This window comes from Eutrema salsugineum, unplaced genomic scaffold, assembly GCF_000478725.1.
Source record: "Eutrema salsugineum unplaced genomic scaffold, Eutsalg1_0 scaffold_2, whole genome shotgun sequence".
Taxonomy (NCBI): domain Eukaryota; kingdom Viridiplantae; phylum Streptophyta; class Magnoliopsida; order Brassicales; family Brassicaceae; genus Eutrema; species Eutrema salsugineum.
Genome location: NW_006256829.1, coordinates 8163186 through 8185003, shown reverse-complemented (window position 1 = coordinate 8185003; position 21818 = coordinate 8163186). Strand labels below are relative to the sequence as shown.

Sequence of the window (21818 nt, the reverse complement as noted above, 5' to 3'; positions counted from 1 at the left end):
TTATCTGACCTTCAAATTGTAAGTGTCCTTTTATTTGGGTCGGACACACAGACAAATTACTAGCATCGCTTTATGCAAGTTCTTTACTTTTTGTTTTTCCTTTTTCCTAGAATTTCCTTTTTTATGATACTTAATGAATTTTATTGTCATGGCTCTAAATATTAATTGACCTTTCGTAAAACGTTGTACATTGTACAAAACTCTACCTGTTTCCATTTTTTTCACATTAATGTTAACGGTAACTATCATAGTTACGAAAAGAGAAAAAAAGGAAACTCCAAATAACTTTCCTTTTTAGAGAAGCAAATAATCGTTGCTGAGAAAATACCCTTAACTAGTATAAATATATCACCACCCCCACAGACTTAACAATCATTCTAAGTTTCTAACATCTCTCACACTATACTCCAAAACCACACACAGATTATTAATCCCTCTCTAATATTAATTTCTGTAGCAATATGGCAATCACCGATAGTCCCTTTTCGATGTCGACCATGTTCAATGCATTACACCAAATCCGTTTCTCAAAAGGAATCTCCGGTGCCATTCCTCCTCCGGGATTCTCCCCACGCGCCTCCTCCTCCGCCGTGACAAACACGCGCCTAGACCAGCTGTTCAACATAATGACTAGCGGCGAAGGCGGCATGGCACAGTTTAAAGAGATGATCTCAAAGTTCGACCGAACCGAGCTTCAGCTGCTCGTGTCGTTGCTGACGTCACACTCCGACTACTTCGTCGAGATAGTCAGAAACAAGAGTGGGTCTAGACGAGTGCAGAAGCTCCTCGGAATATCAGATGACGTGGACGCGTTCTTCTACGCCGCTATCTTGCGCCGTTTCCTCAACATCATGAACGACAAGTACGCATCTTACGTGGCGATACGAGCTATGGTCGTTTTCGACCAGGAGAAGAAATATGCAATGTACGAGCATATTCTCCACCACGCGCTCGACATAGCGTGTGACCAACACGGCTGCATCGCGCTCAACGAGATCATAACCGACGCTGATGATTCTTTCTACAGAAATCTGCTTTTAGACGTCGTCGCGCAAAACGCTCTCTTCCTAAGCAACGACGCTTCAGGGAACTTCGTGGTCCAACATGTGCTTAAACTCTGTGACTTGCGTTGCACGCACAACGTCGCGGTTAGTCTTCGTGGCCATTGCGTTGATCTGTCGTTCAAGAGGTATGGAAGCTACATAGTAGAGAAGCTTCTGGATGCGGAGGTGTCAATGGCTATGGTGGTAATGGAGCTTTTGGAGTGCGAAGGAGACAGGTTGATGAGGCTTGCGAGGAATGAGTTTGGAAATTTCGTGGTGGTCAAGGCACTGAAAGCCACGCAAAAGATGTCTAGGGTTGATCTTTTTGGAGGTTTGGTGCATAAGCTCACGCCTTTTCTTCACCTCTTGCGTAGGTCTCACGGGAGCAACATTGCCAACATCTTGGAGCCGACCATTTAAGTTTCCTAGCTGACCATAAAGAATAGTTGTGTGCGTATTTGTCTCCAACTTGTTACACAGTGGTCAAACTGTTCAAATTTTGGTGTGTTAGGTTCTATTTTATGGTAATTACTGATATCTTGTAAGAAAGGCTTGTTGCAGAAGAGTTACAATTTGAAAACCAAGAACGTTCATCGAAAGTTTTCTTTAAAATTTGTAGTGTTTTCTTTAATTCCAAAACAAAACAAACCTAAACCGATAAGCTGGGTGTTTCGGAGAAACAAACCAAAACGAGTCAAAACTCTAGGAGATGTTTCAGATCCCAAAACACCATATCAAGAAATAGCAGCCACTCTAGATTTTTGAAACATCATATTCAAAAGCCAACGTTATGGCTAAAAATGGAGAAATATATTTAGCATCATTTTTTTTTTGTTACTTGGTGTGAAAAAAATCAAAAACATGCTATATCTAAGGAATTTTAGTTGGAGATCCTCGCATCAATCTGTACTCTGCTACAAGCTTAGGCATTTGGTTATTGAAAAGAAATTGGGGACCTTGAGAAAATAGGAACACGATGAACATAGAAGCAAAGCAAGATAAGCCAACTGGAACATCCTACCATTATGTGATTTTATCCTTATTGTTTGAAACGACTGTTGATGCAATTCTCGGTGTTATATATATATATGCTTTCTCGGTCTAAATCATAGCTCCAAACCTTAACTCCGAGTCTGATTAATCTTTCCCTTGTCATGTAATCATCTTTAATTTCCTCTCTAGAGAGATATTTGTACCTCACATGACCAGAGATAAAACAGATGTTAGTTTCAACCCTTTCATATCTAAAGACCACTCCCAAAATATTCTGATTTATCAATAAATGAAAATCCCACTCCATCATGTCCAATCTAGGTTTATACAAAAAAAATGAGTATGATCATCATAAAAAGTAGCAGCAGCCAGCATTATGGTCAGTCTTAGCCAATAACATTCTTGTGACTACCATAACATGATATGCAATAAAAAATAAATAAATAAAAAGATCCCTTCATCAGGAAATTTGGGAGCTAAAAATGTATCAAGATAGAACAAAAAAGCCACTAACTACGGTAGCTTAAATAAAAATTATTTTCAAATAACAAAAGAAACTTACACTAGCAGGGATCATTGCTCAGCAGTACAAAAAGAAGGAAGGAACCAGCGAGCATCTCCAAGCAGAAGCTCAGGTTGTTCAAATGGTTGGAGACTCTGAGTAGACATCACAAACGCAGCGACTTCTCGACGATACTTAAAAGCATGACAGAAATAAATGGAGTCTTTCTTGATTCCTGTCACGCCTTTGGTAGGCAAAGTAACATTCAAATCCCAAACCAGAGCTTCCTCTTCCTCCAAAGAATACACTTGCTCCCACTCATTCCCAACCATCTTATACATTACAAACAGATTTCTTTCACCAGACCGCACACGCAGTATGATCAGAACATCTCCCGAGACACTAAGTCTGATTCCAACCTTGACATGAGCCATACTATTCACCACGAAGGGACAACTGCGTGGATTTCTTGAGATATCCCGACAGACAGGCTCAAAGGGAAGAGTGTATGGATGGTTTATGATGTCTCTAGCTAAACCGGAATCATCGAAACCCAAGATTCTGATGCGTCCCTTAAAAGTACACATGTAAAGCTTGTTGTCCATAAACGCCATATCCAAACACCCACCGCGTCTCGGGATCTCTCTCCATTGCTCATCTCCTGTCTTGCAATAAGCTATGTAATCTCCTCCCATTGTGTGTTCATCGAATGTCCAACTAACAAAATACTCTCTGGTTACTTCGTCCACCCACAAAACCGCACTACCAACTCCTACCCTGAAACCTCCCTCGAACCATTCACCGTACCGAAGGTAACTTATGTCGAACGTGTAGTTCCCAGTTCTTTTGAACTTCGCAGTAGCGTTTGAGTCTAGAGATGGGAGATCTATGATCTCGCGCGTGAAGGGGTTCAATACATAGAAATCTGCTTCCTCGTCTAACATCAGAAGCCAGTCTCCCGAAGTAGCCAAGACACGATCTTTGGCGAAGTCGCCTAGATATTCAGTTCGATAAAACTTTTCTTCTTGCGGATTGTACAGTTTCAAGAACCGTCCCTCGTTGCTTTCGTGGTCGTGGAGAATCAACCATGGGGTTTGGTTTTTCTTAGGAGAGCAGAATCTCGACGCGGTTTTCCATCCTGAGCAAACGGTTTTTGCACGAGCGAAATCTGTATAGCTTAAACGCTTCAAAATCAACACCAAGACGTCCGAGTGAAGTTCTGACCAAGGCATCTTCTCTAGCAGAACGTAGAAACGACGATCAAATACTCTAGGGCTTCCTTTTTTGTGTGTGTTTTTGAAATAGGGATCTCTCGATTTATATAATCTGAAAAGTTGTAATTCCTAGTCGGTTTAGGATTTACAAAATTATATTCCGCGGGCTTAACCGAACATGTAAGAGTCTTTAACCACCATTACCCAAAACCGGATGATCAAACGCTACCAAAGTTAACCCATTGAGTTGACATCGATGATATCCAAAATTAATAATCGCACCAAAAAATGGCCAACTTGTTCTTGACGTGTCACATCGTACCAAAAAACAATATTTAATTTTCTAACAAAATAATTGGTCAATCTGTATATAGTGATTACCAAATGGTCATGGACTTTGTCGGCATCTATGATAATATTAGCTGTGACAAATTAGGTATGGAGTTTGACACACACACAAAAAAAAACATTTTCTTTTAAAGGGTAGGACCGTAGGACTGCGTCCATGTCTTTCAATTCAACCTCGGCTGCTTTCTATAATTAAGATAATTATAATTTTTAAGAATATGCGATTGATATAGTATATCTTAAGAAGCTGACTCTAGGAATAGGATATAAAATATAACAACATCTTAATATTTCTAATACTAAACAAAGAGTGTTTCTCTATATTTAGTTTCAAAAATTATATATTGTACCATCATCTATTGTCGTATCGATACCTATTTTGATCAAAAGATGATTGGAAACATTATACAACCACAGTACAACGTGTATCCGTCTATTAACGAAATCATTCAGTAAAGACAATACTGTATTGTCAATACAGAATTGGTGAGACATTAGCGGTACAGCATTATACCATCATTTTATAGTTTTTCAGATTTTTCGAAAGTTTGTTTTTACTAAAATATGAGACTCAACTCAACATACTATAGTGGCTCTCACCATTATACGTCTATATACATTAAATCTCAACGTAATAAGAAATTGTAGTCAACTAAAATAATAAAAAAAAAAAATCAAAACGAACGTTCGTTGCTCAATTTCCATTCTCTATACAGTAACATTACATTGGACGACCAAAAAAAAATACAGTAACATCACATTCTTTAACTGCTTTTGCACAGGGTAGCTTTATCAATTATTTTCTTTTATTTTTTTAGTATGAGCAAAAATAATTCATTACAAAATAAAAAAATTGTTTTGCCGATTATCTATTGAAACAAAACAAGTGGGAGTATGTAAATTCCTAAATTTCAGGAAAGGAAGAACGGACGTGGGCCGTCAGATCAGATAGACAGATGAGGAAGGTTTTTGACCTGAGAGTAGTTGAATGGCTGGGGCTCAACCTCTGTTGTACACGTGGCTGCATTGTACTCGCTAAGATCATGATCTTCGAGATTTTTCTGACATTCCACTTTTGGCAACCGGCTAAAGCCAGTCGAAATTATCATTTGACCTACCCCACTGAATAAATAAACATTAGAAAGAAAAAGAGATTCGTGTGGACAGAAGAAAAGATATTTTTGTTGAGGTCATTTTCATTTCGCAGGTAACCTGAGTTCGAACTCTAGATGCAACCAAAGCACCGGTCCATGTAAGAGGTAAAATAAAACAATGTCAAATGTAAAAAAAAACTAAAAACAGAGCCACTAAAAGAGTACTGCATTAGTATAATCATACAATTAAAACAGGTTTTTCATGTACTAGTAAGTCTAGTATTATTTATCAGTTACTTTCATTTTAAGCGGATGTAATTTATATTAGTGCCTGTAATTGTTGATTAAAAACAAAAACATAACACATTTGTTACACTCTGAGCCATGATATTCTATCACACTTTTTATAGTTTTTTTTTTCCTTTTTGGGTGTAAGCAAGACATATCTGCAGATATAGGACCCGCCCATAAATGAAAACAAATGCTTTGTCGTCAAAGTTGTGAATGAGTAGATTCGTTTTTTCTTTTTCGTTTTTGTGATATCTATATAGTATTTACTGGCTTATATTAAATTCAGTATAGAAATCACTAAAAGCTATACATACAAATATACAACTATAGATTTTACTTTTTAGTGCAGTTACTAAATGTATTATCATGCTTCAAATGTTTCTTTTACAAGTAGCACGTTTTTACTTTTCCCAAAGGAACCGGAAACCGGCATAACCGGTGTCAAATTGCCGAGAAAGATGGAACGAATAAATAATCTTATATGTTCCTTTGTTGCCACTAACCACAGCTTACGTCCCATCATTCCCGTTTCCTTGTGCCGACGATAATCTATTCGTCCGGCGAAGCTATTCCCCTTTCTCTTCAAATCTTTTAGCGAGCAGCTCTCATCGCCATGCCTCTCTGAATCTTGTCTCTCTCCGTCGTGATCGAGCTTGCCTTCTCTGTAATTATTCTATCTCCGCCGCCAGTCCTGGCCGTGTTTTTATCAATTTCAGTATCTAATCTCCGTTTACTGTCTTTGGTACCCGTGCAGATTTTCTCCGATGAAATGTGATTTCTGATCTCCGTTCATTTCAAATCGACGGCGATCGCTGTATTTATTGGTCGGATTAGTGTGAATTTATTAGGGCCGTGTGGATAGCTTTGATCAATGTGTAAGCGCTTGACGAAATAGTTGGTCTTCGTGTTGAAATCTCAGAAGTTTGTTTGCTTTTGTTTGACTTTTGAGATTGATGCTGGATCTCAATCTCGACGTCGACTCGGCTGAGTCTACTCAGAACGGACGAGATTCAGCTGCTGTGAAGCGGGTTTCTGGTGCTATTTTGAATCAGATGGATGAATCGGTGACGTCGAACTCTTCGGTAGTCAATGCCGAGGCGTCCAGCTGCATCGATGGTGAGGAGGAGCTGTGCTCCACACGCGCCGTCAAGTTTCAATTTGAAATACTGAAGGGAGGAGGCGGTAAAGGGGAAGAAGAAGAAGAAGAAGAAGTAGAAGAAAGAAGTGCGGTGATGACCAAGGAGTTTTTCCCTGTTGCTAAAGGCGATGGAGAAGGCATGTATTTTCTGGATTCGAGCGCACAAAGTTCCAGGTGCCCCGTTGATATCTCCTTCCAGAGGGGGAACCTAGGCGGAGACTTTCCCGGCGGCGATTCTGCGCCGGTGATGCAGCCACCTTCGCAGCCGGTGAAGAAAAGCAGGAGAGGACCTAGGTCAAAGAGTTCGCAGTATAGAGGCGTCACTTTCTACCGGAGGACAGGCAGATGGGAATCGCATATCTGGTAAACCTACTTCTGATTGATTATCTTCTAGATAGGCCTTGGATGAGTTTGTTGATGTGTTCCTCGTGAGAGAACTTAAGTCGAACTGGGTTTATCTTTCAGGTCCAAGCTCGAACTTAGATTTTGTATTAATCGTTTTCTCTTTGTCAAATTTTCCTGGTTGCAGGGATTGCGGTAAACAAGTTTATTTAGGTATGGGTTCTATTGCTTTTCCCTCTTCCAGCTGATTTCTGCTGTGCTCTTGACTCTCTAATGAAGCTTAACTTTTGAATTCAACAGGTGGATTTGACACTGCCCATGCTGCAGCTAGGTAATGCCTTTTGGAGATGATGTTGTTTTGTATGATCTAATTGGATCCCCCAACGGTTTTTTTCATTATGATACAAGAAAATGGGTATTTTAATAAGTTCAACTTTCACTTGTGTAGGGCGTATGATCGAGCTGCTGTCAAGTTCAGGGGTCTGGAGGCTGACATCAATTTCATTATCAGCGATTATGAAGAGGATCTCAAGCAGGTTTTGATTACATATATAGAAAATGCCATGAAGACATGCATACGTTGTTGTGTTCTTATCTGGTTTTCGAACTTCACAGATGGCAAACCTTTCCAAAGAGGAAGTTGTGCAAGTACTTCGGCGACAGAGCTCTGGTTTCTCAAGGAATAATTCGAGATATCAAGGAGTTGCTTTGCAAAAGATTGGTAATTGGGGAGCTCAAATGGAACAGTTTCATGGAAATATGTAATCATCTTCTCCCCGGATCTAATTTTGGGATTTTACACATGCTATATTCTTTGCGGGTTTGTCTGAGTGTGCTTGTCTATCATTGCTAAAAAGAGTGAAATGCCTCAGAGGAAGAGTTGGTTATTTTTGGGTCATGTGAAACAGTTTCTGTTAGAACCATTAGTAGGAAAACCCATTTGTGATTCTGACGGCTATGATACTAGTTTATCTATCTTGGGAGCGATTGTCATCTGAGTTTTAAGCTGCATGCTCTTGGTGATCGTAAATTATATATGATGAATTATCCTGAATTGTTGATCTACTAGAAAATTTTGCAATATTAATTTGCTCAGATTCCTATGGAATTAGGGCTTGTGACAAGGCAGCCATAAAATGGAATGGAAGGGAAGCTGCTTCCTTAATTGAGCCTCATGCATCCCGGATGACTCCCGAGGCAGGTAATGTAGTTGGTGCTCAATTCCTTGCTTGTTAAACTGGTCAGTGCTATGCAGCTTTTGCTCACAATATGCTACTACTAACTTGTTTTCTGATTTATATTATTTAGCTAATGTTAAGCTCGACCTCAACTTGGGAATCTCTCTTTCACTGGGAGATGGTCCAAAGCAAAAAGATAGGGGTCTCCGGCTTCACCATGCCCCTAACAGTATCGTATGTGGAAGGAACTCCAAGGTGCATTTTTCTCTCTAGTGCAATAAATATTTAACTTTACTTTCATATATGCGATTTGCTGCAACCTTTAGGGAAATGTTTATGTGTCCATATCCAATTGCAATCTGCTACTCAAAGCTACTTTACCATTAGCTAGCTCGAGTCCTCATGGTTCTTCCTTTATTCATGAATTTCTTGTCCTTCCATTTAATCTATATTCACAGATGGAGAACCACATGGCTGCAACGACATGTGATACGTCTTTCAATTTCTTGAAGAGAGGTTCTGAGCATCTTATTAACCGGCATGTCCTTCCTTCTGCGTTCTTTTCACCCATGGTAAATACCATACCAAACATCTCTTTATATCGAATTGTGTGTCACTGCCACACATTTATAACTTGCACAATCTTCTGTACCTTCTGTCCAGAATTGTCCAGAACTAGAACAAAATAGACAACTTTAAAACTTAGCAAACTTTTGCCAACCTATGAATAATTTGTGCTATAAGTGAATCCAATTAGAGGTTCAGCAGGTGGTTACTGTTGTGATATTTGATCAGTTAAATACTTGAGCATGACTGGGTGATATCCTTTGAGTAGAGTTGTATGTTGTTGCTTGTTAGTTTTATTTTATGATATTTGCATCATTTAACTGGAAAAACACTTCAAGATTTCAATGAATAATCATCTGCGCTAAAAAAAAAAATCAATTTTTTGGTCTTCAGGAAAGAACACCAGAGAAAGGTTTTATGCCACGTTCTCATCAAAGCTTCCCAGCCAGGACATGGCAAGTGCAAGATCAGTCTAGTAGTGGAACCGCCACAACAGCTACGGCATCGCCTCTGTTCTCAAATGCAGCATCATCAGGATTCTCACTATCAGCTACACGCCCGCCTTCTTCATCCACTGCTACGCTTCATCCTTCTCATCCCTTCCTCAATCTGAATATGCCCGGTCTATATGTCATCCACCCATCTGATTACGCATCTCAACAACACCATCCCCATCTCATGAACCGCTCACAACCACCACCATAGGCATACCTGCTTCATCCGCCAAATTCAAGGTATGACTTTCTGGAAAGAAATATCATTCAACTCATCTTTTTGCTCAGCACACAAAGCTGCAGTTTCCTCCTCCTGTTTAATATGTTATCCTTACAGTCCACAAGAAAATTTTGATGGAAGATCCCTAGAGTATGAATCTTAATGGTTTAAACTTAAAAGAAACTGATTAGTGAATAGAATAAGGCAGAGTTTCCAAGTTTTGCAGCATTATTTTCCTCGTGTCTTCTGTTCTTCTGTCTAGTGTTTTTTTGAGTTGATATCAAACTGTAAGTAATAACATTCTTCTTACCTGAACGTGCAGGTTCTAAACAGCCTTGGAGTTGGAATAACTTGAACCCGACCGAGGAAGGCCACTATGATGATTTCTCCCAAAACTATTGCGCTATATTTGCCATTGTTTGGTTTCCCTTCTTCTTTTGATTTGTAACATAAAGTGAGGGCTAAGAACAAAACAGAAACCCAAACCCATTTGTATTTTTACTACATTGTCTCCGAAATTAATCGGACCGGAAGGACGACCTTGTTCAAACAATGTTAAGTACAATGCAATCTATTTGTATGAAGATAATGGTTTCCCATTTTGTTGCAGCCACAGAGAACATCAGGAGATATATTTGTATAGCTAAACAACACAAGATACGATACATCTGATGATTCAGGAATTAAACGAACTCAATACACCACAACAAAGTCTTGATTTAAATTGAAGACTTAACAAGATAGATAACCACTAAGACTAGCTGGCATAGCCCATATCACATAGGTGTACCACTCACATCAACTACGCATAAGACTCGTCCAAAATGATCGATCATTCACTGATAACGTGGAACTTGATTGTGTGAACCATATTGTTACTACCCGTCTTCTTCAACTCGCATATCAGTTTGTCCCTTGACTTGACGTTATTCCTTCTGAGTATAGCTCCATATCCCTTGACAAACACACTGCCATTCAACTGAATCTTGATTTTCTTCGCCAATTTCCCGAACTTTTTCACGAGTGTATCGACGAGAGTTATATTCTCGGGGAAGTTTAAGCCATAGTCTGTTATAACCTTCCTCGGTATGCGCTGCATACATCATAAAACAAAGCATAAAGTGAATTTTATATCCACGTAGAAACATATAACCCAAATTAAGATGTTAAGTTGAAGTGTGAAAAGATCTTAAATATTCATCTTTCTTCTTCTTACCAATTGGCTTCTCCTATTCGGATTTAGGGTCACTGGAAAGAAAGGATTGTTGGGATCATCCAGATACTGCCTTTGATCAGAAACATCAACATCCTCAAGAGTAGCATCGTTATCATCATTAGCTCTGGTTTCTTCTTCACCTCGCACTGAACTTCTTCTGAGCCTTTTACACATTGTGCGAGGCTCGTAGATACAGAAGTTAAAACACTGAGATCCATCGAAATCAAACTCCAATACGTCTCCACCGACCAGATCTTCGTCTTTTACGATCATCTTCCACCCATTAACCAGAACGTATTTCTCACCGCATTTCCTCAAGGCCATTTTCCAAATCTTTCCATAGATGCTTTTGATAGTTACGTTGTTAGGCAAACACTTTGGTAAGCATCTGTTGAAAGAAACTGGTACTTCCTGAAAATCATCTACAAGTTTCAACCCAACTAGACACACCTACAAACGAACTTGTAAGAAAAATCCAGAAAACAAACCTAAAAACAGAGTGGAAATAAGTGTAATTTTACCATATCATCTCCGGATATACCAGCTAGATACACTTTGAAGAACTTCGGAAGACAATAATCCGCATTATGTCCTGTTCAACATAAGAAAATCATAATATCAATGTCTGGACTGCATTGCAAAGACGAAGAATCAGGAACAAAGATGGGGGATAAAAGAGACACCTTGATTCATTGTTGTCACTTGTCACCCTCTTTAGCCGCGGTTATAAACCCTAGTTTATTTGTGGAAGAGAAGGTGAAACAAGTTCCTAGAACCCTAGATCTCACAAGTTGATGTGAGAGATTTTAGGCAAAAACTTGCAAAAACAGAGGTTTATCTCTGTTTCGTTGCTTGTTGCTTCAAATGGAAAACAGACCACTAATAGTATCATTCCATTTTGGAGTTTTGGGTTTTCGCCTAAAAGGCCAATAAAAACACAAATTGGGCCGAAAGTTCTGTACATTTTAGATGGTAAGTAAAAGAAAAGTCGAGTAGGGCTATTGTGGTCAATTCATCTTCTTTAATTTCAACCTCTTCCCGCTTTTATATGGCCGGAAAATATCAAAAGTCTTTCAAACGAATTAATCAACATTCCCCGACGTAGATCCGACGAGCTATTCTCATTGTAAGAAGAAAAACCGTAACGATGGTAGAATCTCAAGGAAAAGCCTCCTTATTTTGATTGTTCACCTCTCCAAATCCCTAGACCGGATACCTCTTTTACCTCCAATTGTATGCGTATCCATTTCCGAGCCAGATTTTCGTTTAAATAAAATAATCAGTTGATAGCTTTACATGGTTTAATTGAGTTGAAACAGCTTATATCTCTGCCGGCCAACTGTTTATCCTTTCCGCTTTACTGGTTTATCACTGGGATTTCTTGAGGTGATCTTATCTCACCCTATGAAATGTAAATCCAAACTAGTATATTTTAGCAAGGCTTTAATCTCTCTTTCGAAAAAAAAAATGTCATTTTGGATTTTTTCGTATATAGCATACACCTGTTGTCTGTGTATTTCAACAACAGATGTTGTCTGTTTATGAATTTCTTATCTTTCTTAAAAAAAAAAAAATTCTTATCTTTCTGATTATCTTTCTCTATGTTTGTCGTAAATATTCATAGATTTGGTCTATGTGTCCTAAAGATGTGAAATATGGTGTTGCTGAACCAGGTGTCTTAGATTCGGCTGAGTTAGATTTTTTTTTGGTAAAAAAAAAAGTGTTTTTTCACCTCTTTGCCAGGAACCCAAGCAATGTAAATAGTCCCTCTCAACGTGGATTGAACCTAAGGTGGACGGGCACATACCCAAACCTTTTTACCACTAGCCCAACACAACGTTGGTGCTGAGTTAGATTTCATGACTGAAAAGTGAAAATATGGTGGAAACCTGTTCCTTGGCGTTTAGGAAGAGTTCACAGAGTCAATGGTAGCTTGAAATTGTACTAGTGCTTCACTGGAACTGCAAGCTTTATCTTCATTGTTGAGTTTAGGACTGTACACAAATGAGGAAATAATTTATGGAGCTAATGAGGTGGGTAATCTTACTATGTTCCTTTACTAGTTCCTACCTTTGCTTTCGTTGCCATCCTGATTTTCTTTATTTAGCTAATGTCAAGCTCGACCTCTAACTTGGAATCTTTTCTTTCAATATTGGGTGATTGTCCAAAGCAAAAAATATACGGCCCTCCGATCCAGCTTCGCCATGTCCCTAATGGTGTCATATTTGGAAGGAGCTCCAAGGTGGACATGTTTCTCTGAGAGTGCACCAAATAATGTATGATCTAATCAACTTACATTCTATGGAGTTTTGTTTTAGATGAAATTAATATGCTGTTTTTCATTTACCAATCTGTGTTTAGGGACTTTGTTTTGTATTTCGTCTTGGGGCTTATGAAATGTTTTGGTGGGGGCTGAGACTATATTATATTAGTTAAGGCCATAAGTCATCTATATTTTGTGGTCCTCCTCCCACTCTCTTTTCTTGTTCTATGATTATTTCATTATTTATCGGAATCCACCCCTGAATAGGAAAACGTTATAGTAAAAAAAATGGAAAAAGGAAAACTCCAGCTATAAGATTTCCTTTTCCTAATAGAAACAGATAATCTAAAAGTTAACCGACAAAACAAAGACTCTCTAACTAGTATAAATATATATCACTAAACCCCTCTACACACAGATTCAATTAACAATCGCTCAGAAAAAAGTTCTCACACTTAATTCTCCATAATCAGATTCTCTAATTAAGATTAATAATTCCTGTAGTACTAATGGCAATCTCAGATAATACCTTCTCCATGTCGACAATGTACGATGCTTTGCCAAATATCCGTTCCTCATCAGAAGGAATCTCCGGTACCAATATTCCTCCTCCGGGATTCTTCATTCCACGCGCCTACGCCGGAACAAACACGCGCTTAAACCCTCTGTTCAACCTAATGATTACAGACAACTTGACGAGAGCACACTTTAAAGAGGTGATCTCTTCAAGGTTAAACCAAAGACAGCTTCTGTCGATGGCGTCGTTGCTGACGTCAGACTCCGATGCCTTCATGGAAGTTGTCCGAAACAAGATCGGGTCGACACGCGTGCAGATGCTCCTCGGAATGTCAGATGACGTGGACGCGTTCTTCTACACCGCTATCTTGCGCCGTTTCCTCCACATCATGACGGACAAGTACGCATCCCGCGTGGCGATACGAGCAATGTCCGTTTTCGACCAGGAGAAGAGATATGTAATGTACGAGCACACTCTTTACCACGCGCTCGACTTAGCGTGTGAACAACACGGCTGCATCGCGCTCAACGAGGTCATAACCGACGCGGATGATCCTTGCTACAGAAATCTGCTGCTAGACTTGGTCGCGCGCAACGCTCTCTTCCTAAGCAACGACGCTTCAGGGAACTTCGTGGTCCAACACGTGCTTCAACTGCGTAACTTGCGTTGCACGCATAATGTCGCGGTTAGTCTTCGTGGGCACTGCGTTGACTTGTCGTTTAGGAGGTATGGAAGCTACATCGTAGAGAAGCTTCTGCAAGAAAGGGAGACGATGGTTGTGGTGGTTATGGAGTTTTTGGAGTGCGAAGGAGGAAGGTTGATGAGGCTTGCGAGGAATGAGTTTGGGAATTTCGTGGTGTTCAAGGCACTGAGACTCACAAAGGATATGAACAGAGCCGATCTGTTTTGGGATTTGGCGCAGAAGCTGATGCCTTTTCTCCACCTCTTGCGTAGGTCTCACGGAAATAACATTGCAAACATCTTGGAGTCATGTTCGATAACTACAAGATTCTCTAGTTAAAATTGTTTGGTTGTTCTTTAGGTTGATTTCTGAAATCTTGTTTAATGAAGTTTTTCACTGATGTTTTTGTAAGGATCCAAATTTGATTCACCGTTCATGATCGTTTTTCGTTTTTGTTTTCAACTGAGATCAAGATAAGTTTAATGAACTGGTTCGAAGATTTGTCTTTGGAAGTAGAAGATGTCCAAAAGATGTTATATGAGACGGGATAAAAAGACTATCACTTTAAAAAAAAAAAAATAATAGAAAGAAAAGAGTAAGGAAAGACAAATCAATTGCTTGCAGTAAACCTTTTCTTTCTTTCTTTATCTTTTTTTGCTATGACAACTTGACTTGCTTATAATTTAAAAAAGCTATACTATTTTTCAGAACTAAGTTTATTTGCGATTTGAATAAGAATAAATCAGAGGCACCACCGCAACTTCTACCTCTGTTATCGTTGGACTTGGACAGTTTACATGCATCCACAATTTGCCAGCATTCCCAAACAAATCTATCGAAGGCACCCAAACATCAACTTCTTTGGCTCCTGCAACAGAGATAAATCATCTTGAATACTCACATACGCTATCAGAACCAATGGATAAACCAAAATCACACATTAAAGAATAAATATAGACAGTACCCTTTTAGTTTAAAAGTGCTCTTGAGGAGTCTATGTTGGGCCCTGCATCTTTGATATAACAAACGGTTTCTCTATGCGCAGCGGCGGAAGCAGTTTGGAGTAAAATGCTTCCAACCACTTGGGATCAATAAGAGCAAATCCAACAAAGCAGAAACATCTCTTGATGCCAGAATCACATTCCATATGTCCTATTGTACACATCTCCGGGACTTGGAATCCGAAATTTCGGTTCTTCATAACCGTTGTTGTATATGCTCCCATTAAATCCCAGCCGTTCATTCCTAAGAAGCTCGGCCATGCCTAGAGAGTTCACACTTTGGCCTTCATTCCACTTATCCCAGTGACCATTAGACAAGACTGAATTTGCAGATGGTTGTTGTCTTGGGAGCTGTGAGAAAGGAGATATGCTACTTCCCTGTGTCTGATGATCCATTAGCCTTGAACTAAATCCGTAAGGATCGGAAAGCGAAGGAGATAAGTTTCTGACATCATTATGAAACCCATTAACTTGTTGTTGTGAAGCGGACAGAGACTGCTGTCTCAACATTCGGAGTCCTATTTCGTTCTCAAAGGAATTCATTTGTGATGAGAATCCTGATCTCTTCTTATCCAAGTCTGCATTTATCATCCCTCTTCCAACAGCTAGAATTGCAGGATCCGCAAACTCAATATCACTTACACCACTCGGATTACCAACTGGAGGCGGTACTTGATATGCATTCCTCAGCAAGGAGGCAGAGTCTAGAAAACGAGTTCCTACGATACAAGTTGACAATAGTTTTAGTCTGTCGCATCAGCCACACTCTCTAAGCTACCCCAAAATAGAAGAAAAAAAAAATACCTGGTGCAGTATCTGAAGATAGGCCCATTCTTTCATGTGAAGAGAAGCCAGGAGGAGGTAACCTGCTGGGCGCAGAAAATCCTGGAGGAGCAGAGACTTGAGGTCGTGAAACTGCAATAGGGCAACAGAGAAACAAATTGGAAACGTGACAGAAAAAGATCCCATCCAAACAAGAAACAACGGAATGCCGTAAATAAGCTGTAAATACTAACCAGGAGTCTTGTACGACGAGAATAAAGGACTAGCAGCAAAGTTTTCCAATCCACCAGAGTAATTTGAAGCAAATCCATTTAGACTCCCGAGATTATCCCGATAGATATCTTGGCTCACTACAGACTCCTGAATAGGCTGATCTCTCGACACCTGCCCATAAATGCTATGGTTCTCATTGTCAAATGCTTGATTATTAGTCTCTTCATAACGCGCAAAAGAAAATCTGGACTGGCTGTTATGTTGCTTTAGGAAGTTAGAAGGTTTAAGGGTACTAGATCGCTGATCAACTTCACCGAGTAACTCTGCCAAATTGTTGGGTGAAGTTAAGGAATCATCCCATGGATCGAAGTCGAGTGACAAAATGTTTGAGACTATATCGTCATCTGCATTACGAACTTTGTGACTGCCTTCATTAGCAAACAGAGAGTGCACCGCATTAGACATGGATTTCTCACCAAATCCATTTGGAAGATTCATTCTAAGATCCAAAGAGAACCTCGAATCTGATTCGTTCACACCTGAAAATTCACAAGGCAGGGAAGAACGAGAAGACAAATGATTTGCATCCAAAATGGAACTTGAAGAGTCGGACAGAAACCGCGAGCGGATAATCTCCTCTTCAGGGTGATGCCGTTGACTATCAAATGATGATATATCCTCCACTTTCAATTTTGAGCCAACTTGCATCTGGGACTGCAAATCTGATCTCCAATCCCACTCTGGCGTTGTGCAGGGGACTCTATTCTCTGATGGGATAGCTTTCGTATCAGTGTTTATAGATTGCTCTAAATGTGGCAATTTTGATACTTCATGACCAGGTTGTCTAATAGAACCTTGATCACACGGACTACCAATCGCCATTGGAATATCAGGACGTTCATCCCTAGAATTCGTAGCTATCCCCATGCCTGAAACACCAACCGACAAGTTGCTAACAGTAGGGTTATCTTCTACAGCTTCATTAAAATCGTCAAACGAGTTCATAGTAGCTGAAGGCTTGTCAATGTCTCTGCCATTATGGGAAGAGTCTATTGAACTGGATAACCGATTGCTATTAAAATCTCTATCAGGTGAGGTAGTTCTCTTGGACCCAGAATCAACCCCAATATTATGCTGCAAATGCTTCATCACGGTAGGTTTGCTTTTGTCAACAACTACTTGGCTTTCTTCTTTACGCGATGGTCTTTTAAGAGTGTTACTAGAGGATACAGGCCCATGAGCTGCATTTGCAACAACAGCAGAAAAGGGCAAGGTTCCGTTTACTGATGTTGATCTTTGTATATCAGAAGATCCATTTGAGGTAACTGAAGTTGCTAAAGACTGCTGGTTTGCAATATGTGTTCCCCTGTAACAGCATCATCATTTTATTAGATTGACCAATCAAAATACTTTGCATTGCATAAAAAGCAGCAAGTGAAAACTTACCATGACGCCGCAGCAGGAAGAGCAGTGGATCTGCTAGAGCTCCCACTCCCACTAGGTGGAGAATACCTGGGAACACTTGCTGCATTCTGCTCATAGAAAATAAATTGAGACATGCCACATCATTAAGCTAGTCACCAACTAGGATTAACAAATAGGAAAGCGTTTATATGTGGAGTATTTTTGTGGTTAGTCTGGGGTCATTTGAGGCATGGGAGAGTTTTTTTAGGCTAAAGCCCATACGAAATAATGGTTTTTAATTAATCTATACTCGTAAGTTAAGAAAACATATTCTTGGAACACATGGCTCAAGCGAAATTGCACATCTTGTCAAGGGAAAGCTGAGATTTCATTGAACTTACACTTGAAGGAACTTTTACAATTGGTTTTGCAGAAGAACTGTCACTGCAATAAGCATCCAGTGGTGGAGGTAGCATGCTCCCTGAACGGTGCTGCAGAATATTTGTTGTGCCAGTGATTTGTTGAACTCTGCTCCTTCAAAATTACTATAAGACTTAACTAATCATCCAAAAATACTAGACCAACCATATATTACACATGCTAAAAATAATGGATTCACGAAAGAGAACAATCATTAATTATAAAATTTAGATGTTTGTTAAAATACCTTGTATAGGCTGATATGATCTCATCTTTTGTGAAACTATCCTCTTGAGAACCAACCTCGTGCAAATAGAGACAATCAGGATTGATGCATGCCTGGAAATAAAATTATGCAATTCATCACTCCAAAGACATCAATTTCAACTTTAATCTGAAAGGAGGTAACTAAAAGAACAACTCAGGGAGCCAAAAAGCATAAGGATCCATAGAAGACATACAACATTTCTCAGCCATGCATGACAATACTTGGTTGTCCCAAAACATGCCCTGCAATATATATACATATTATCGTTAAGTGAATGAAAACAAGATTAAAAACACTACCCACATAGTTTCAAACAAACAGGAAGTGAGGGAAAACTTACTTCAGTGGTTTACCATCCAAGGTAAACCCATGAACAGCCTGAATGCAGCGAACAGCCTCTTCCTCTTTTGCATAAGTAATATATCTGAAATAACAATAATTATATCAGAGAAAACAATAATGCAAGCAAAAGTAATTAAAAAAAATCATGATTAGGGGCTAAATTTGGTTGACAGAAAACGCACACACTGCATGTATTGTTTGGGAATTGTTGTATGACACCAGATGCTGTTCGGGACATGGAAACCTTTAGCACTTTTCCATACTGACCGAAATATTCTTTATGATGGAGTAGCTGTAAGAAAAATGGAGCACTCGTCACATAGCAATCAACAAAGAAATGATTAAAATAGGTTGGATGAAGGTTCTCATACATCTTCATCTGCTAGATTAAGGGGCAACCCGACAATGTAAACAAGATTCCTTTGGATGACTCGCACACTGGTGAGTTGCTTTCTCCCTTCAGAAGGTTTTGATTTTGACTTTTGAGTCTTCTTGCGCTCCATGTTGCCTTCAGCAGAGGCCAGACTGGGAACAGGTGAAGATGTAAATCAGCAATTTTGCCAGACTAAGATTAAATTCGCCAAAAAAGATTGCATATCAAGCATCACATTATAACCTGTCACAATTAACAGTCATCCCTACAATCTTTTCCTTGTCATATGGAGTGCGACAAGCTGGACAACGCCCTTCTATTTGATCTTTCTCTGCCATGTCCACTATGTGATGCCAGCACCAAACACATATCTGAATCACATACACACAATCATTGGTCAATGAGGCCAGCAAAAGTTGTGTACTTGCTCCACTGAGACATTGCTTATCACATCTAATCTATTTAATGAATTACAGAGAAACCGCAGCAGAAACTTCTAGCTAAACCAATAAAAGTATATGCTGATTATTGCTATTGAATATGGCAGTAAGCACAACGGTTCTCACTAAAATGGTCACTTTTACGACTAAGCAGTAACATATAAATTCTAATTATCGGAATATGAAAGCAGTTGCCAAGACCTGATAGCCACATTTGCAAGGCTTCAATTGCTGATCAGTCAGATCCATCTCCTCAGCACACAGTGGACAAGTCTTCTCTCCATGGTCACTCATGGTGGTCTAAAAAGAAAGATTATGAAATACATTAATCATAAAAGTTAAGGCCACAAACTAAGAAAGTAGAAAGGATTTCGTGAGCCATCAAATAAAATATAAGCATAAGCCAAACTACGACTGATAACACGAGCTCAACTACCACACTTGGCTAAAAGCTAAAAGGCTAAAATTTTGATCAATACTTATTAAGCATATTCGCGATCCAATCCTAGAATTTGTGTTCACTCATATCATCAACCTTATCCTAAGCCAATTCAAAAAGTAGGAAAACTCTAAAATTTACTTTAAATATTCGAACTTTCAGATCGATACTAGGAATATAAGAATCACAAAATGCATCAACGATCACGAAACTCCGGGGAATCGATCTGTGCATGTGCCTCGACGGTTCAATTAGAGACGCGTCAACGGACAAGTGAAAACACATCGTTAAGAAATAATCACCAATTTTTTTTTTTTTGAGAATTACAAAATCTCAATCACAATTGAGTGATAGACAATCCAAGCTAATAAACCAATGATCCCATGTAAAAACCCCGGGAGCAGAAACAGAATTAGGGTTTTGAGATTCAACAGATTCAAACTCCATAAGAAAAGATTCAATAAGAGGTAAAGGGAAAAACATACGAAAGATTGGATTGAGATTGCAGATGAAGAAGATCGAGATGAGGAAATGGAAGCTCGAACGAGAGCTGGAGATTGCGAGCGAGAGAGAGAGAAAGAGAAAATGGATGGCTGCGATTTTGGGTGAGATTTGGCCTTTTTAACCCTTAATTTCTGCCAGATCCAAGTTGCTGTCTTGTTAAATTGTAATATGAAAAAGAGTTATTGAAAAAGAAGAGTTATTGAAAAAACTTTTTATTGCCTTTTAATTGCTGATTTTATTACTATATCCAGTCCGGTTCGGTTTTCGTTACCCGGTATATACCAACCGGTTTTTAGGGCATTTTCATGTTATTACCAAGAATCACCCAACCACATAAAATCTTCTAGTCAAACAAATTTCGTCATTACCAAAAATCACCCAACCACATATATAAAGAAAGGGGCAATCATAGTTTGAGTACAAGAAAATTTCATTTATTTGGGTATTTTCCAAGTTCTCACCTCACCTGTTATGGTTATTTAAGCTATAAAATCTATTTTGGCTGCAAATTGACCTTATAAAAATCATGGAGATATGCTAATGGAATTTTTTAATAAAAAACTAAGTTGTGAGTTCAAAAACCAAAAAAAATTCTGAGTGGACCGATAATCAATGACTATTTTGACCCAGAAGAATTAATTTCAACATGTCATAATCGAAACAAATGATTGGTAAGGAGGATTTGATCGTTTGAACTTTCGTTTATATTAAGGCCCTTTATACTATCTAACAGAAACGGCTAATCGGCATTGTTGTGTGCCGCGTAATTATGACCTTTACATGTATCTTTGTCCTCTTTTCTACTCCAGTTGGATATTTGTCAAACAATCTACGTAATTCAGTTTCTTCGCTTAGTGTTACTTCTAAAGCGGTAGAATTGGAGAAATGAAGAAGAACGAAGACATAAAGATACTTTTGTTGGAGTATTGAAGAAGACAAAGACATAAAGATAACAACTATCCTGTTCTAGTAATGTGGTTTCTAGGCTGATCGGGCTCTAATTGACTTACAAATTTGATCACAGAATTGGTTATAAAATGGACGATATGTTCACTTGCACTCACCCTAATTCCTCTCAAACATCTATAATAAGGTTCAGCCTAATAAATATCCCTAAAAATGATAAGAAAACATTTTTTCTACACATTTGTAACATACAGTGTAGCCAACAACAAAACCCAAACCCAAACCCAAACTCATTTCATTTTACTATAATGTCTTTTGAGATCAATCCCACCCGAAGGACAACCTTTTTCCGAACATTGTAAGTTTTTATTTGTATGAATCCGTTGAAAGACTTTGCCCTAGTTGATTGTTGCAGGCAACAAGACAAACAGGGTTTGTATAGACGACATCAACATGGATTTTGTTGCGAGAGAAAACAGACAGATTTGATGAGATTCAGCAACTCTATATATATTAAAGTCTTTAACCTTAATCAACTTGAAAACATCCCTCACGAGTGACGACCTAGTACTTGGCTATAAACCAAATCTCAAGAGCACCCTCTTACATTTTGTGGTGCTGTG

The 21818-nt window shown here is 39.0% G+C and overlaps 7 protein-coding genes across 8 annotated transcripts in view; 3 read left to right on the top strand and 4 right to left on the bottom strand.

The window, feature by feature from the left end:
• Window positions 1-461: 461 nt before the first annotated feature.
• LOC18018479 (pumilio homolog 18) lies at window positions 462-1463 on the top strand. Its single transcript, XM_006400818.1, has one exon. It carries the CDS (start codon window positions 462-464, stop codon window positions 1461-1463), a length of 1002 nt encoding a protein of 333 aa, XP_006400881.1.
• Window positions 1464-2609: 1146 nt separating this feature from the next.
• On the bottom strand, window positions 2610-3770 carry LOC18018478 (F-box protein At1g10110). The gene has a single exon (XM_024156720.1). The coding sequence runs from the start codon at window positions 3768-3770 to the stop codon at window positions 2610-2612; it is 1161 nt and encodes a 386-aa protein (XP_024012488.1).
• Window positions 3771-5993: 2223 nt separating this feature from the next.
• LOC18018477 (AP2-like ethylene-responsive transcription factor TOE2) lies at window positions 5994-10010 on the top strand. Its single transcript, XM_006400816.2, has 11 exons — window positions 5994-6149; window positions 6240-6986; window positions 7153-7178; window positions 7266-7296; window positions 7414-7501; window positions 7581-7726; window positions 8078-8166; window positions 8274-8398; window positions 8602-8715; window positions 9104-9444; window positions 9747-10010. The coding sequence occupies exons 2-10, from the start codon at window positions 6439-6441 to the stop codon at window positions 9413-9415; spliced, it is 1479 nt and encodes a 492-aa protein (XP_006400879.1). The 5' UTR covers window positions 5994-6149; window positions 6240-6438; the 3' UTR covers window positions 9416-9444; window positions 9747-10010.
• Window positions 10011-10098: 88 nt separating this feature from the next.
• Window positions 10099-11438, bottom strand: LOC18018476 (B3 domain-containing protein At5g60130). Its single transcript, XM_006400815.2, has 4 exons — window positions 11324-11438; window positions 11162-11232; window positions 10641-11051; window positions 10099-10517 (listed from the first exon to the last, which is right to left on the bottom strand). The coding sequence occupies exons 1-4, from the start codon at window positions 11331-11333 to the stop codon at window positions 10257-10259; spliced, it is 753 nt and encodes a 250-aa protein (XP_006400878.1). The 5' UTR covers window positions 11334-11438; the 3' UTR covers window positions 10099-10256.
• A 1974-nt stretch (window positions 11439-13412) lies between these two features.
• LOC18018475 (putative pumilio homolog 19) lies at window positions 13413-14441 on the top strand. The gene is made up of 2 exons (XM_024156753.1): window positions 13413-13480; window positions 13550-14441. The coding sequence occupies exons 1-2, from the start codon at window positions 13413-13415 to the stop codon at window positions 14439-14441; spliced, it is 960 nt and encodes a 319-aa protein (XP_024012521.1).
• Window positions 14442-14696: 255 nt separating this feature from the next.
• On the bottom strand, window positions 14697-20419 carry LOC18018474. Of its 2 annotated transcripts, none has more exons than XM_006400813.2 (14): window positions 20271-20419; window positions 19548-19646; window positions 19150-19277; window positions 18905-19058; window positions 18716-18825; window positions 18532-18615; window positions 18385-18433; window positions 18171-18262; window positions 17905-18037; window positions 17546-17631; window positions 16120-17465; window positions 15908-16018; window positions 15067-15822; window positions 14697-14970 (listed from the first exon to the last, which is right to left on the bottom strand). In XM_006400813.2, exons 2-13 carry the CDS (start codon window positions 19638-19640, stop codon window positions 15239-15241), a joined length of 2970 nt encoding a protein of 989 aa, XP_006400876.1. In that variant the 5' UTR covers window positions 19641-19646; window positions 20271-20419; the 3' UTR covers window positions 14697-14970; window positions 15067-15238. The 2 variants fall into 2 exon arrangements, with proteins under 2 accessions (XP_006400876.1, XP_024011500.1); XM_024155732.1 differs by having other exon boundaries at window positions 17905-18031.
• Window positions 20420-21798: 1379 nt separating this feature from the next.
• LOC112086813 (B3 domain-containing protein At5g60130-like) overlaps window positions 21799-21818 on the bottom strand; it is a 1391-nt gene continuing 1371 nt past the window's right edge. The window contains exon 5 of the mRNA XM_024156718.1: window positions 21799-21813. Within this exon, the coding sequence (XP_024012486.1) occupies window positions 21799-21813 (15 nt within the window). The remainder of the gene's footprint in view (window positions 21814-21818) is intronic.